Source organism: Amphiura filiformis, chromosome 5 (genome assembly GCF_039555335.1).
Source record: "Amphiura filiformis chromosome 5, Afil_fr2py, whole genome shotgun sequence".
Taxonomy (NCBI): domain Eukaryota; kingdom Metazoa; phylum Echinodermata; class Ophiuroidea; order Amphilepidida; family Amphiuridae; genus Amphiura; species Amphiura filiformis.
This window is the reverse complement of record NC_092632.1, coordinates 2,595,759-2,613,112: the sequence shown is the minus strand read 5'-3', so window position 1 is coordinate 2,613,112 and position 17,354 is coordinate 2,595,759. Positions and strand designations below refer to the sequence as shown.

The following is a 17,354-nucleotide window of genomic DNA, read 5'->3' as shown; positions in this document are numbered from 1 at the left end:
ATCCAGGCTGATATTGAGACTCATGCCCAATTTGTAGTCAAATTTGTACTAATTCTCAAGCACACTTATCTTATTAATATACTCATATGGAAATACCTGTAATTTATTTGCACATTGAAATATGATCTTTTTTTCAGCTTTTAGAAAGGGGTTTGTCCTTCAGTTTGTGTTATATTGTTTTTTGTGGAATTGTGTTCTTATAGCAACCTCTTTGTTAGGTGTTTAAAATCAGTTGCTGATAATGTACAATTTATTAGCACAGAGTTTATTTGTCAACATTATGTAAAGTCTTCTAGTTTGAGGAAATGTTAATTTGCAATTTTGCAAGCAGTGTCCTCTATTTTTGTGAGATTTGAAAATATTCCATTTTTAATATGATCACTGCTCTAAGTATAAAATTGAAAATTTTTCTCGCGCTCTGCGCGCACTTCATCAAATCCAAATTCACCTTCAAAGTCAAATTCACTGTGATTGGGGGTTAAAATAGTATTAATAAGTTTTGTGTGAACAATATGTGCATGTCCGTGTAAACTTGACTGGTAAAAAGCATTTGTCTATGTCTTTATACCCCTGGTATCTGGTACGCCAGTGACAGAAAGGAAAAACCTTGAGGAAAAAGAGGGCTACCAGGAGACTGAGGGAAAAGACGGAAGTAGAACTAGAAGGATTAAACAAGACCAGGCCGGAATAAATCCCCCGCAGACACCCCCATGCACGCGCAAGCACGACGAGATACCCACTTCCGGATCATATTTCAACTGATTTTTTTAAAGGTGTCAAAATGCTCAGAAGGATGAGCGGCTAAAAATAAGACCCTCCACTAAGCTTTCTGAAACATCATACCTTTTTTCAGGCTGTTTAGCCTATGCCTATAATAATAGTAATTATCTTATCCTAAAATGCATGTTAGGATAGGCCTATGATCAATGAGAAAATAAGTTCTTGGCAGTTACACAATGCAGCTATGTAAGCATCGTAACATGAGTTCAAAATACAAAATAACAACGGTGTCAAAACACAACAATTATGATCACAGCAAATCAGCTCTAACTGCTGCAAAGGTGTCCAGATCTTTGTAGGCTGTATATTTGGCGATTTTGGTCGATTGTGTTTTCATCTGACATACATCACAGTATCACTTTGTCCTGATCTCTACCCACAATAGGGTATCCAAGGGTAAGGGTATGTCGAATGATGCTGTCTTGCTGCAATAAATTGTAATGTGCACAGAGCGGGAAAGATTTGACATGAATACTACCAATTTTGTTCAAATCAAAGGTCGATTTTGGTATCAAAACAGACTTTCATAATTACCTATTATGGTTATATGCGCACAATTTTTTTTATCAATATTGGTTAAAACTTTTGTGACCCCCCTTTTATAAGGAGTCAAACTTTTCTGGTCCCTTTTTTTGAAGACCTAAAACTTTTTTTGACCCCCTCCATTTTGCCCAGCCCCCACCAAAGTATTTATGAACGCTCCCTTAAGGGCATGTACTTGTAAATTAGATTCAATCATGTTTCACCGTTGTTCATCACCGATTAACGAACGATCGTCAACGTCGTCTGAGTGGTTTACTTGCGAGGGCAGCTTTAGCTGCCCGAGCGAAGTAAACCACGCAGACGCGCCGGACGCGAGTTGTTAATCGGTGATGAACAACGCTGAAACATGATTGAATCCCTTTCAACAATGAAAAGAAGTTAAAGATCGTATAATTCACATTTATTTCACGAGGAATGTCAGTTAATCATTACCACTCAGCCTTACAAAAATTTCGATGATTTCTATGTTGATATCAGTAATAAAACTACAGAATAAAACAGCAATGTTTAGCCGCTACCTGGAAAATACTGAATTCAACTTGTAAGCATGCATACGCACAAAGGTTCCAGGCATGACGAATTTTACGCGCTCTCGCCAGAACGCGTGTAGTCTCGCTGCGTTCACAGATACGCTTCAGTAAAAGTGTGGATTCATCACGGATTAACAACGGTTGGCTCCTGTACAAAGGTATAGGAAGAGTTGTTGAAAACACAATTAAAAAACACAAAAACAAAATATTTAAACTACAGGACAAAGATAAGGTGTAGTAACTAAAGAAACCTATGATAAAGGATGAGCAAATACAAAAGTGAGGCAGGAATGGTGGGCATAAAGACATTATGTGAGATATAAGGTGGAGTAAAGAGAGAAATAAGGCTTAGGGAGATACAAATGAAGCAGAGAAGAGTGATCATGCAATATTGTACATTTGAAATCATGCAATAGGTGTGACATGGCAAAAAATCTTAACTACGCCACTGTTGCTAATGGTTACGACACAAAATAGCCCCGATTGTTTCCTATCAGGAAATACACTTCAGTTCTAACCTTTTAAAATCATAGCTATGCCACTGTTGCTAAACAGCTCAGTGCTCACTTCCTGTATTTGCCCTTTCCAGCCAACATAAAATTAGAGCAGATGATATAATTGTTTGGTGTCAAGTAACAAAACTAATTGGACATTCTTGTCAAAACTGAAGAACCACTGTACCAAAACTTAATGTGGTTATACTCAATAAGTACACCTTTTGAAGTAATTTAATATTGGTCATATTCAAAAGATATTGAACAAATTTTGACATAAAATATTAACTGACAAATTGGAGTTGACATCAACATTTGAATTTCGCACAGATTGGGTTAATTTGTTTGAGCTGTGAGTACGTGATTTGGCAAGGAAAAGACAAAGTTGCTTCGAAAAATACTGAACTTTTTATGTTTGACAAAGTTTGCATAAATATACGAGTAGTCATCATCATGCATCAGTGTGAAATGATTCTCTGCTGAGTCAACTATTAACCGCTTCGTAATGGGACTCTTATAAGAAGATCCAACAGGCTCTACATGGTTTTACTATTAGTTATCAAGTACCTGCTCTTCATTTCAACCTCATTTTCTTTGTAAGTATAACTCAACTTTTATTTGTTTATTTAAATATGTTGCTTGTATGGGCAAATCCCCACTTGAAAGTTCACGAAAGATGAAAGAGGTCAACAAGTTCTTTATTTCAATTGAGCCATCTTACAGTTTATACCTAGCAAACACAAAAATGTTCTTAAAGCGTTTTAATAACATTTAAATGCCGGGTTATATAAAGATCATGAATATGTTTTTTAAACTTTATTGTAAAATAAATTGGGCAAACATGTTTACAAAATATTTTGTCAACAGTTAAATAACATTCTGTTAGAAGTTTTATGAATGTTGTTATTAAAACGCGTTTTTTATAACCTGACATTTAAACCTGTTAGTAAAACTGTAAAATGTGTTGTTTGCTGGGTATGGATGTATGTTTGCTATGATTTTTCTTTTAGAGACCTCATTTCAGACAAAATTATGTGATGGGAGGGGGGCAAAATTGCCCATATTTAGTTTTTAGGTCAAAGATCATCATTGTTAGTATAGGTTCAGTGAAGGGGAAAAGGCAGACTTCTGTATCAACCTTGATAATAATCTGTGTAGGGAAATCAGGTGAGTGAAGATGTTTGAGGTCAAAAGTCATCGGAATTTTAAAATTGCCCCGATTGGGCTTAAAATTGGTAGATATAACCCTGAGGACGAGGGGAATGTTAAAAATAAGTCAGGTTATTTAAGATCAAAGGTCATTTAAGGGTCAAGTCTTAAATTGCTCTGATTGGGCTCAAAGTTGGTGAACATAAACAGGAGGAGGGGAACATGTTAAAAATCAAGCGGAAGTCATTTGCAGTCAACGGTAATCTAGAGGTCAAATTTTAAAATTGCTACAATATGGCTCAAAGTTGATGGAAAGAGCCCCCAATACTTTGTGAATATAATGATCGTAACAACTGAGAACTGCGCAAGCTGAGAACTGCAAAATTCTAGTTTGAAATTGTGAATTTTTTTCTTTTCTGTAGATACTGCAGAAACGCCATTGTACTGATGATACATTGAAAATTTGACGAAGCTAATTTAACTGCACACTCCTTAACAACCCTCAAAGTGTTCTGAACAATCTGTCTCTCTGTCACTATGGGTGTGAAAGGCCTGCAGGCATATGTAGAACAGTGCTGCCAGGAAGCATTGGTCAATGTGAACTTAAATCAACTTGCACGCCAATACCGCAAACAACATGGCCGCCAACCAATCCTTGTTGTTGATGGAATTGTTTTGCTGAGGAAGTTCTACAACCCAGGGATACCATGGGTTTATGGAGGAGAATGGCTGGAGCTGTTTGAACGAATCCAAGCATTCTTGGAAACTTTAAAGAATGCTGATATTAAATCTGTGTTCATATTCGATGGAGTTGTGGAACAGTCAAAGAGAGCTACTTGGCTGGATAGGCGGAAGAAAGAACGAAGATTGGTCAGTCAAGTTTTTGAGCATATCAAGAGAACGGGTCGACATCCAGACAAAAGAGATTATCACATACCTCCTAGCGTTAAAGGATGCATAATTAAAGCACTGAAATTTCTTGGAGCTGAAGTGTCCCGATCTTCGATTGACACTGATAAGGAGATCTTTCAATACTACAAAGAGCATCAGTGCTTTGGAGTCCTTAGTCATGATTCAGATTTTCTAATCTATGATGTTGACAAGTATTTCTATTCTGAGAAATTGGACTTCAAGACTCTCCATGTCAAGATGTATAACAAGCAAGTGTTATGCACGCCATCTAGGCATTTCCGACAACTGCTCCCTCTGCTAGCCTGCATCCTTGGCAATAATACCATCTCACAGAATTCTCTGACCAGATTTCACCACTGGGTTACAGGAATACCTAGAGATGGAAGGCTCAAGTTTCAAACCACAGTGCCTTGTTGTGCAAAGTTTCTTGCAAGCCAAGGTGCCAATCAGTTGTCTGAAAGATTGATATACGATATAGAAAGTCAGGTGTTTCGTTTTCCTGGAATGCAGGGTATCTCTCCGGGCATCTTTCAACAGGTCATCCATGATTATACCTCCACAGATGAATATGCTCCAAGTCAACCCCAGCAGCAGGAAGCAACCAAACAGTCAACTAAACTTAATGCCCCATTAGTTAGACATCAGGACATACTAGAAGTTATAAGCAAAAGGAAAGCACATGGCTTTGTGAAGAAAGTTTTACGCTGTGCAGAAACTGATTGCAACATGTCCTTTGAGGATGACAGTGATCGTAGTATGCCATCAGCAGCACTTGTGCTGAGACCAATTCGCAGCGCTGCGTATGGAGTCTTATTTGGTGTTGGATCAGGGACAGATCCATCTGAGGACAAGGCTGAGGCTGGGAGCAACTCAGGGACAAGATTGGTCGTAGGGGTCAACGCTGTAAACGAGTACTATGCTTATGCTGGATATTCTTTGAAAGACCCAGATGTGGTTGCTGCTACTCCTGTGGATCTACCAGGTAAGTTCATTTGTCAATTACAGTTGTATTTTTTTCCATCATTTGTTCCATCTGTCTTCATGGTGAAAAATTCCTAAATTTAAATTCATGATGAAGTGTGATGTCCTGTTGTGTTAAGAATTAAGTAGAGAAGCCAAATATTTGGTATTGAACAGTCCATATACCTTACTCAACCTCAGATTGTATTATTTTTGCCTAATGTTCCGGACAAATGTTGCACAATCTTTCTTTAGTGCTGAAAACAGATGCATAAACTGTCACTTGTAAAAAGGTTTAGGTCAGACTTAGTTCTTGTTGAATATGTTTACATTGCCTTTTGCAAAATAATTGTCCAGTGAAGCCGTCTAGTTGTTGTTGACTTGTCTGAATTTTCTTTTGTGTTAATCACAGCTTTGGTGAAATAATTTGGACATAACTGAAATATAGATATTTTTTTTTTTTTTCCTTTATTGTTTGTACCAGGTGGCACTCCCTCCTTGGAAGATATTTGGATGAAACGAGAAGATGAAACACTCCATCTCAGGCAACAAGTGGTATTATCTTGCCTTTACTGCAGCATAGATGAAACCCTCTTACTTGAAACTCTACCAAGACGTTACTTAGCCCTTTGTTGTCTGGTACATTACTTTGTGAAGAATGGTCCTGACACCATGATGAGAGAGTGTGATGTGGATGCTTTCATTGCTCAAGCTGTGTGCATTGGTTTGCATACTGCACGTAGCATTTGGAACTTGAGGGTAAGTTGGGGCTGCATGGGACTGAATAGGAAGAACAGAAACCAGATGTGGAGGAGTCTAGTTTGAAATCAACTAGCCAGAAGTTGTAGTACTCATGCTCATGACCAGGTACTTGTCTGAGTGTTGTCATAACTTGGCTATTCCTCAACCTCAAGTTTAAAAACAGAATTTGAAACAGCAGTGTAATCTTTTCATGAATAAAAATTCAACTTGTATAACTATTTTCCAGTTTGATATTTTCTTAATTTTTGCTCAAGAAAATGGTAGATCATTGTGTCAAATTAGGAAGAAGGTGTAAAACTGTAATTTTTAACTCCAATAAAAACTAAATTTCAATGACAGAATATTCATACTCATAATACTCATACTCACAAATGAGATTAATGCTGAAGTACAGGGTGTCCCAAAAGTAACTATACATTGTGAATTTGCCATAACTTGCATTATGTTAATAGTGTTGTTACAAAAATTGCACAGTATGTAGATAATTCTTTTAGAAAAGTTATGATACCAAACATGCCTATGTGGTCATGACCCTTTGGCATGATATCAACGGATATCTACCGTACCGTAAAACCCACTTTTATAAACGCAAAATAAGTCTCGTCATTTGAGATGTGATAACACGATATAACGTTTCATTTTCTGTTTTATCTGGATTTTATATGGAAACTGCTTAAGATCTTTTCTGAGGATTCGATGAAAAGTTGTACGCGGTAAGTTGTTCTCTGTTGAAAGTCAACGTACTGATCGTCTTGGGCTTTTCGCCACCGCTCTTCGTATGACATCGATGTTTGTAGCCGATCTTCCTGTTCTTCCACGTCCTGCCCGAGGTAGATCATGAACAGATCCAGTTGATAGGAATTGCTGCACTAGTTGCTGGATTGTATTTTGGCTGGGTGCATAATTTACATTAAAATGTTCCCTAAACTTTGCTTGAGTGAGGTTGTCCGACTCGGCAAAGAATCTGAATCCGTTGATCTATATGAAGTTCATCTTCACTTCAACTGTTTTAAAGTAATGTTTGATATTGTCAATATATCCTAATTATAATCTAAAACAGCAGTCATGCTTACGCTAGGCCATGTAATCCATGAATGTTCATACCTAAATGTATAAAGCGTGTGCAGTGAGTGAACCAACTCTATTGTTCAGGGAAGCACATCAATCATGTGCTTGAACAAAGAACATGAACTTGCTTTTGTGGGTTTGATACACACCTATGTACAGTTGCACAGTAAGGTCAAGGGGTCATCAATAATGCTGTTTTTGGTATCAGATTAATTCTAAAAGATCAATCTATGTGAATATGTTCTCCATTTTGATATGAAGTAGGAAATATTTGAGATATGGCAAATTCACAATGTTAAGTTACTTTTGGGACACGCTGTACTTGTAGTCAACTTTGTTAATCAGCCATGTTAACATCTGCTTTAAAATACTGTACTTAAGTTAAATAATATTGTAAAAAGTAAGTTGAAATTTGAAATTGGCAAGTCAGACTTGTAGTGCTCATGCTCATTAACAGGTGCTTTTACTCAACCCAGTCGCTCATACTCACACTGAGACTCATGTCCAAGTTTTTGTTCCAAATTACTCTTAGTAATAGTCACACCTTAGCCATGTAAACATATACTCATGTAACACTTGTAAAACTTGTTTGTACTGTGGGTTTTCTTTGATTTTCTTTCTGCCTTTAAAAAAAAAATTCAGTTTGTTTTCAGGTTTTGAAAACATGTGGGTCCTTCTTGTGTATAGAAATTGTTTCTGGTGGAATTGTGTTGTTATAGCAACCTCTTTGTGAATCATTTGTCAATCAGTTGTTGATAATGTGCAATTGGCCTGAGCAATTGGTGGCACATACACTTGCTTGAGGTACAATGCTTACCCGGCAACATTATGTAAAGTCTTTCCAAGTTTGGCGAGATATTATATCTACAATTTTGCAATTCTCCATTTTTGTGAGATTGGGAAATATTTTGTTTCTTTATCTGTTCACTAGAGAGGATATAACATATCCCATGATATATCACCTCATTTAACAAATGACACTCCCATTACTTTGTACAGGTTCCCTTTGTTTTTATATTGAGAGTATGGTTAAACATGGGTCGATAGTCAAGAAATAAAAACATTTTGCAAGATCTGGATGTGCTCTGTTCATTGAGGTTCATTTCATCACTATCGACCCATGTTGCATGAAATAGCAAATCAAACAGGAAATTAAAATGGGAGAAATGCATTATGAGAAGTGTAAGATATCTTTTCTGTCTGTTCACTGCTCTATATTGCTCCACCCATGAAGTGGGGGTAAGTGTCTTGCACAAAATACTAGTGTAAACAAAGTTCTTGGCGAACTGCTGCACCGGGCATATTATGCTAATTTCTGTGCATAACTGACCTAATTTTTAGCCCAATGTAGGTGGAAGATGGGAAAGTGTTGATTCTTTTCCCATCTAAATGGTGTAATGGTTTCTTAACAATGCAATCTTTGTTTAGATTGAAGAAATCAACTGTGTAAGACAAAAATGTGAGTTCAGAACTTGAATGTGCAAGGTCATTTCTATTGGGTTATCAATTTTGTAACGGACTAATCAAATGTAGCTACTAGCTAGCACATAAAAGTTAATACAGGCCTACACAAATGTAACAATGCACTTTGTAGAAATTTGCCAAAAGGCATGGAATGAGACAATATAATATAAAGCATGTTATCAGTTAACCTTTCCAATATGTAGGCCCTATGTGCCTCATCTAATTGTCTTGTTCTAAATATTTGAGCAGCCTTTGGAAAAAAAATGTTTTACCAAAGTTTAAATCTACTTGAAAAATAAAATGACTCAATATAATTCTATTCTTAATGTAGTGGTTCTTACAATAAACTTCTGTGTTTTTTCTTCAAAGAGTCAAGTCCTTTAGCCATGTGCACAGTACTAATAGCTATGAGTCACTGTCTGCGGCTAGAGGCGCTTTTATGCTCTAAAAAACTCTAGTTGTATTTTGTACAATTGATTATTTTGTCTGGTCTAAAATGAAATCTGTATGACAATTGATGGTATGCATATGTCCCAGAAGTACCAAAATACAACCCACCAATTAACTAATTTGTATTCTGAGTGTTTATATCATTCATCTTTATGAGTACTCTCCTGTTACATGTCTTATTTCTTGGGTATGGTTAGATCCCACTCTCTGATTGATGAGTGGGATCACAATACATTGTTTTGAAACCAACAAGCAAGTTTTTAAATACTTGAAATCTTTTTTTGAGTGAAAAAAGAGTCTCTCTCTTAAAGAAAATCAACTTCGATTCTAGTAAATCGCCTTACAAAAATAAAATCGTATTTGTGGATTCATGCCAAACTCTAGCCCAGTCCATAGAGGGTAGACTAGGAGAGTATGGTCTTGCTTTTTTATGTGTGAACTGTGCAAGGCATTAGCAGCTGCTATCAATGCAATTGCATCTATAGATGGGTTGGCGCCAAGATAGTTGTTAACCTCCCGCTTGAAGCTCAGCTGATTCTGGTTGGAGGTAATTGGGCCAGGTGAAGCATTCCATAAGTGAGCTAAGGATGGAAGGAATGATCTCTTGTGGCTGACCAGGTTGGATCTTGGAATTTGAACAGCTTGGTCATGGGATTGGATGAAGTGCCACAAATGAGAATGAATGATCATATAATCTGGTAACAGGTGTTGAAAGAACTTCTATAGAACATTGCCATAGAACTTCACATTCCATATACAAATCGCTGCCTTGGGGATCAGGCTTTCCATGTTGCTGGCCCACGGATATGGAATACTCTTCCACAGCATATCCGTGAAGCCCCCACCCTTAACCGGTTCAAAGAACTCCTCAAATCACATTTATTTCCTGTTGCTTAATATTGTTTTTGTTTATATTCCATTTGCATGTTTTTGTAGCGTAAGTTTATTGTAGCGTAAAATCTCTTGTAATGCGCTTTGGTATTTCATGATAAAGCGCAATATAAATCTTATATGTATGTATGTATGTATGTATGCTATGAAATAGAGTAATGGCTCCCACTGCTCTGCTATCCCGTCTGCTATATCCCAAGTGTTGTATTTGATAGTTCTTTCCATCTTCTTCGGAGACACCAATGATGTGTACTGCTCTACTTTGTATAGTATCCGCCAGATTAGACTGCCAGAGAAGCAAACTGGAAAATAGCTGCTGAGTGCTGACAATGTTTTTCTTATGTGATAAAATACCAGGGAATGCATTCATTGGCATTTGCACTGATGCTTAACCATGTCAGTTTCTATTGGTGTAATTTGGCTTTTTCCTTTAGTATTATCTTACTTTTTGAAGGATTAATGCCAAAGAAATACAAAATGAAAATCAGTCAGTAAAAGTGGGAAATACCAGAGGACAGCTTTTTTATTGGACATTTTTGATCCGCAAACCAGAATATTCTGGCTTTCTTATGCTCCAATAGATACATGGTGATAGTGTCCTTCAGAATTATGTCACACCCATAAGGCAAACTTTTTGTACACATGTGTGATTGTGTGATATAGCCTACTTGATATCTTCACATTCAAGCATTTTTACCAATACCACCAACACAACGAAAGATTGCAGGAAAAAATTAATAATTTGTTTCCTTATTACATTTTACGAACTTCTAAGTTCATAAAAAAGCAGCAATGAATAACGAAAAAGCAACAATGCATTTGCATCATTCCAGTTCTAAAACAAAGCAAGAAACTTGAATTAAACTAATACAAAAGCATTATATTATGAAGAAATGTGCTTTGTTCTGTTGCTTTTCTGTATATAGCTGAATTGGTGGTAGCACTTAACATTATGTAGGTAGGGTATTGACCCCATAATTCCATGATGTTATCATAATACAATAGCATTAGTTTGTATGTTCAATTTATGTACTAAGTGAATGAATCCTATAAAGTGGCCATGCATTATAATCTTGCCTGGTTTTCTTCCCTGAAATGGCTCTAGGGATACTGCAATTCACAAAGGCATATTTATGCTGTACCCTTGGCTCACTGAGAAATTGCTTTTAGAATTGAACTGATATGTAAAAAGTATGTTTTCCAAGATAACATGAAGCCATGAACATTTGCTAAATTCGTTTTGGGAAATTCAATAAAATGCTACATTTTAGGTTTTGTGGAATGTTTAATAAATTCATGTTATGATTACTGAAATCTGATTAAGTTGGGTAAGTTGATTTTTTGGAATGTTTAATACATGTTTAAGTTGGGCAGGTTTAATTTGTATGCGATGGAATCATGCCAAATATGAGAGTGCTCTTATTTATTGAAATTGTGCTTTTTTATTTCAAATATTACCATTACATTTTAATGGTAAGACAGGATTGGTTTTAATTTAAAACCAATCCTGTCTTGTGGAAGTCTAGAGCTCATCATATACCACAACAAACTCATCAAGTTGAATGGATTATTGCTGACCTAAAAATGTTCCTCATATTAAAATCAAATTAAAATTTAATCAAAATAAGCCACTACTAGTACCAAGAACAGCTTTAACCGGTAGCATGTAAGCTTTTATCCCACATTTCATCATGATTACCATGAGTTTTAGTAACATCAATATTTTCACATCAACATTGATTATTTCTAGGACTGATTAGAATGCCCCCTAATCAGTCTCATGTAATAACCACCACCCATACATGGAAAGGTTTATTCCTCATTACCTAACCTCAAAATGCATTTGTTACTAATCAATTTTCTACTAGGAGCAGGCCAGCCCTACATCTGTTGGAGATTGTCACTGGATTTTGTGCCGATTTGCAGGCCAATGACCCTGCTCTATCTTGTAATGCTTTATAGAGCTGCTATAGTTCATTACCCATTACTAGGTTACGCTACTGAAGTTTTTTTGAAGCGTTATCTTATGCAATGTTTGAAATGTGATAGTCTTGATGATTTTTGCATTCTTTATGATATCCATATCTTTGGTATTATAGATATTAATGATTAATACAATGGGAAGTGGTGGGCAGCATACTGATGTGTGGGCTGAAATGTTTCAAAACCATTTCATTTTTTCCCAAAAAAATGTCCAGATCAGGGTCTAGACTTGGAAGAAATGATGAATGTACACAGAAATATTTAATTTGTGTGTAGACAAGATATAATTATGTAAACATTTCTGGAACATTTGGGCATTTCTGTGGATGGAGAAAAATGGATTGTTCAAATTTTTACTTTTTAGTCATACCTCTGAGTAGTATGTGTAAATACATTGTTAGAATTAATAGTTTAGTTTTTATTTTATTCCCACCTTAGTTATGGATTCATATTATTACTCCCCCAGTAAAAAAAACACATGAACTTCCCACAAGCAATTTAAATTTGTCAATTTCTTGAGAGGTTCCATTTGGCAAAATTAAATTACTGCAGATTTATTAATTGGCTAAGGTCTGAAACTGAAGAATTATCAAATTCACAAAATGGAATTGCCTTGGAAAAATAGACCTGTGGCAATTTTGAAAAGAAATTCTGCAAAATGAAAGTGTTACACAGTAATTTGCCACTATCCATCACTTCTTCTTTCATTGCTACAGAGCGTACACGGAGCCACCAAACCTTTAAAATTAGCAGATAGGCGAGATCTGCTTGTTCTCTGTTGACAAGGGGCAGTCTTCAGTGAACGGCTCTTTTCAAAGCCATCAGTAGGCAAGGGGCGGTCTACATGTCTCATTCTTAGGTACTTTGTCCTGAAGAAGTCAGAGCTATTCCTGACAAAAGCTTGACAGTTATAAACTTGTCCGACAGCGAACCCGCTAAAAACCCACTAATTGTTCATTGCTAAACTTGACTTTTAAAATAAGATATCATTAAGGCAACCAACAAAGCCCTTACCTGTTCCATCTGTTTTCATCTGTTGTAGGCGAAGTAAAATGAAATTACTATTCAGTGCCGCGGAAATGGATAAAATCTGTACATATATCTACAAGGAAGACATAAGTAGACCAACTTATCAAAAATCAAAAATTATGAAAAATTCAACAAAAAAAAACCCAAAAAAACTGCTCCACTCCAACAAAATCTGTTGCTTTTTCAGTCAGTCGTGAGCACGCTCAAACTCTGCTCTGTGTGAAAGTAAATATGCATAACAACCAGTGCGCGTAATGCTCCGTGGCCAATTATGCATACTAACTAGCTCATGACATTCCCCTGTTTGAAGAGCTCTCATTTCTTTGTTTTAACACGAAAAATTACGAAACTTTCAAATTATCATGCCAACCCAATGAACTTGCAGGCTGCGAAAAAAAGAAGCAGATCCAAGTTTATTTGGATGGATAAATAGCGTGTGTTTTGAACTAGCACATTTCAGTACAAATGTCGGAAAAAACACAGTATTAAATTCCATTTTTCTGCGGTAATTGAAATAACACATAAATAAAAATAAAAAATCTGACCGATACAAAGGTTTTGAATACAAATACCTCGAAAAATCCGTGCAATTGGCGTAATCGATCAGGAGGTAGACACTTTTTTGGGAAGGTAAAATGAGGTTCGAGAACAATCAGCCCATGACATTTCCCTGTTTGAAGAGCTCTAATTCTTTATTTTAACACGAACAATTATCACTCTCTCAAATTAGCATTCCAAACTAGTGAACTTGCATGTCACAAAAAAAAAGGAGGAAATCAAAGATTATTTAGATGAAAAATAAACGTGTGTTTTGAACTAAACAATTTCAGTAAAAAGTTGGGAAAAAAAGCATTATACTTAAACTTAATTTTGTATTTGTAATTTAAATAACACAATCGTAAAAATCACAAATATGAAAGATAAAACGGTTCTGTACACAAATGCCACGAAAATGTTGTACAAATTGACGTAAATCACCCGGGAGGTAGACAGTTATCGGCGAAGATGAAATGAGCTTTGAAAATATTCAGGTGTTTTAAAACTTTTTGTTTACTTATTTATGCTGTGGCGAACTTAAACGCGTATCACACTGTACACCACTTGCATAGCGCGAAGCGTCACGCAAAGTTAACCATGCTACCGGTAGCGGTATTTGTGTTAGGGCGCGTACAACCCGAATGTTGATTGATAGGTGAAGCAAAAAATACCACGAGAAAGGCCTGCAATTCGGTAAAATTCGCATTTTTCCATCATTTTTGAAGAACAATTTAGACACTTAATCTAAATAACACATACCTCTAAATATACCAAACGAAGCGGAATTATGTGAACTACGTGAAAATGAAGTCAAAAAAGTTCATGATTAGGTAAATCGGAAGGGAGGTAGACGAATGTCGCCTAAGGGTTTCAATTTGGAAAAATTGAACAAAAAGTTAGTGTCATTTAAATGATCCAAAACAACAAAAATAAAGCAAACGTGGTCTCGTTTTTTGTCACAGAATTAAATGTACATGCCTCCTTAGCAATTTGGAAGCAATTTTGAAATGTTTTTCAGAAAACAGATGACAGTATATACCTTATCTTTCAGGTCAGCCAGTGCTGAGCGTGTTTTTTGTCTAAATTATTGTACACGGATTATGAAGCGAGAAACCATGAGATTCTTCGAGATCCTCATTTCACAACTAGCCGATTCAGCTCATTAGCGACCGTGCTCACGACTGACTGTTTTAGCAAAGAAAAGATAAAAGCAGATAAGAACCATTAAGAAATTTAACGTTTTTGCCCAACACATTTATACAGAAATTGTCTGTATTAGAGTAAAATGGCCAGCTGGAAACATCTTAAACCTGCTATGGAAATGACACTTGGTAATTGAACACCAAGGAAACTAATTTGAAAAAAAAACCAAGTAACATAAAGTGGATGGATGTCTTTACTTTAAACTCAACTCAGATACAGTCATCTCATACAGATGATTCCCAAGATGATTATCATGCTCTGATTTTTTACCGTTTCTGGTGCATCAAATCTTATTTTGCTTTTGAGGTCACCTACAAAAATCTGGAAAGGGTGTCAATATACATTTACTCTCATTTGTAGCTGACATTTCAATGTATAAGCATGCTAAGTTTGAAGAAGTTGGCATTTGAACCTTTTGAATGACCCTTGTATATATATATATATATATGCATAAAAAAAAGCAAAACCCCCCCCAAATATAAAATCTGTTTACCAGAATCTCAATAATTTAACAATAAAATCTAGTTCTTTTGGGCCCCTTTTAGAACAAGGTTTGTTGTTTCGTTACCTAGAGGAATTATTTGACACTTCTCTGGAATTGTCCTATTTGTTAGCCCTGCCCATCCAATGTTCACATTGGTGCTTATGTAATGGTTTGGTTTATGTTATCCTGCAGATTATTTGAATAACATACTGTTGGCGGTAACTTCAATACATGCTAGGCAAATAATGTGGGGGTTGTAGCATGATGAAGCACAACAGGTGTTCAGGATCCCAAAAAGTTACCCAGATTATCTTCTATTAAGTTGTAGTTTTACATTGATGTTAAGAGTACAAAGGTCACACTAGCGCTACCTGTAGATAATTTTTTATTTATCATCAAATGGGACATGTTTCTAGAGCATGAACAGTTTATAAAAATATTTTTCTTTTTTAAAGGGAATAATGTGAATATCTGAAATTGTCACATGTATTATATTTAAGAAGCATAAGCATTCGAGAAGTTGTCACTCATGATAGGCAATTAGTGTAAACTCCTCTGACAAAGGTACCTTAAACTGCAGATGATAAAGAAACCAATAAGTCAATAGATAGATATTTGGGAAGTAATTCACTAAAATATTCACTATCATTTAGGTCTGTTAAAGCAGTCAATATATCTACAGTAGATATCAGTAAAAATCTATGTATAGTAAAGCATTCAGTGTATTTTCAGTAGATAGCAGTATTTAAAACCAATTAAAACAGTTAATTTTTCTTCAGTAGATAGCAATATTAACCAATTAAAAGTGTTAGTCTTCTGTAGATAGTACTAGTGTTAATCAGATACAGCAGTCATTATATCTTCAGTAGATAGCCATATTAATTGATCAAGTTAAGGTCCGTGGCTTGAAATACCAGGACAGAATTAACCCAAATTTGTGATGTGCATCTTCCTTTTGACAGGCCAACATTTAAAGCAGTTTATCTTCAGTAGATAGCAGTATTAACCAATTAAAGCAGCCAGTGTATCTTCAGTAGATAGCAGTGTTAACCAAATAAAGCAATTAGTTTGTCTTCAGTAGATAGCAGTGTTAACTATTTTAAAGCAGTCAGTGTATCTTCAGTAGATAGCAGTGTTAACCAAATAAAGCAATTAGTTTGTCTTCAGTAGATAGCAGTGTTAACCAAATAAAGCAGTACATCTTCAGTAGATAGCAGTGTTAACCAAATAAAGCAGTACATCTTCAGTAGATAGCACTGTTGACCAATTAGATCAGTTAGTACATATCTTCAGGGGAATAGCAGTATAAACCCTACAAAGCAGCCAGTGTAGCATCAGTAGATAGCAGTGTTAACCAATTAAAGCAATTAGTTTGTCTTCAGTAGACAGCAGTATTAACCAATTAAACCAGTCAGTATAGCTCCAGTAGATAGCAATGTTAACCAAATAAACCAGTTAGTGTACCTCATTAGAATAGCAGTATAAACCAAAAAAGCAGTCGGTATATCTTCAGTGGATAGCAGTATTAACCAATTAAAGCAGTCAATATATCTTTAGTAGATAATGGTGACCAATTAAACCAGTTAGTACATATCTTCAGGAGAATAGCAGTATAAACCCTAAAAACAGTCAGTATATCTTCAGTAGATAGTGCTATTAACCAATTAAAGCAGCCAGTGTAGCGTCAGTAGATAGCAGTGTTAACCAAATAAAGCAATAAGTTTGTCTTCAGTAGATAGCAGTGTTAACCAATTAAAGCAGTCAGTATATCTTCATTATTTAGCAGTGATAACCATATATCTTCAGTAGATGGCAGTATTAACCAGTTAAAGCAGTTAGTATATCTTCCGTAGATAGCACTATTAACCACATAAAGCAGTCAGCATGTCTTCAGTAGATAGCCATATTAATCGATCAAGTTAAGATCCAATTGTCCAACAGTTGTGAGGTGCATCATCCTTTTGACATGTTTAGACCAAAATTTACTTTTTTTTACCATGTTTTTTTTATTTTTTTTTAGAAATTGTAACCAGTATGCCACAGGTAAACAGTTTCTTTAGGAGAATAGCAGTATAATAATCGGTCATGTCAGCAACTAATATGCCTGCAGTAGAT

The 17,354-nt window shown here is 35.8% G+C and overlaps 1 protein-coding gene across 2 annotated transcripts in view; it reads left to right on the top strand.

The window, feature by feature from the left end:
* The first annotated feature begins 2,640 nt into the window (after positions 1-2,640).
* LOC140152471 (constitutive coactivator of peroxisome proliferator-activated receptor gamma-like) overlaps positions 2,641-17,354 on the top strand; it is a 117,512-nt gene continuing 102,798 nt past the window's right edge. Inside the window, exons 1-3 of one of the 2 annotated variants that reach the window (XM_072174794.1) lie at positions 2,641-2,943; positions 3,919-5,390; positions 5,853-6,127. In XM_072174794.1, the coding sequence (XP_072030895.1) occupies positions 4,034-5,390; positions 5,853-6,127 (1,632 nt within the window). In that variant the 5' untranslated portion in view covers positions 2,641-2,943; positions 3,919-4,033. The remainder of the gene's footprint in view (positions 2,944-3,918; positions 5,391-5,852; positions 6,128-17,354) is intronic. The other variant, XM_072174793.1, reaches the window with a different exon arrangement.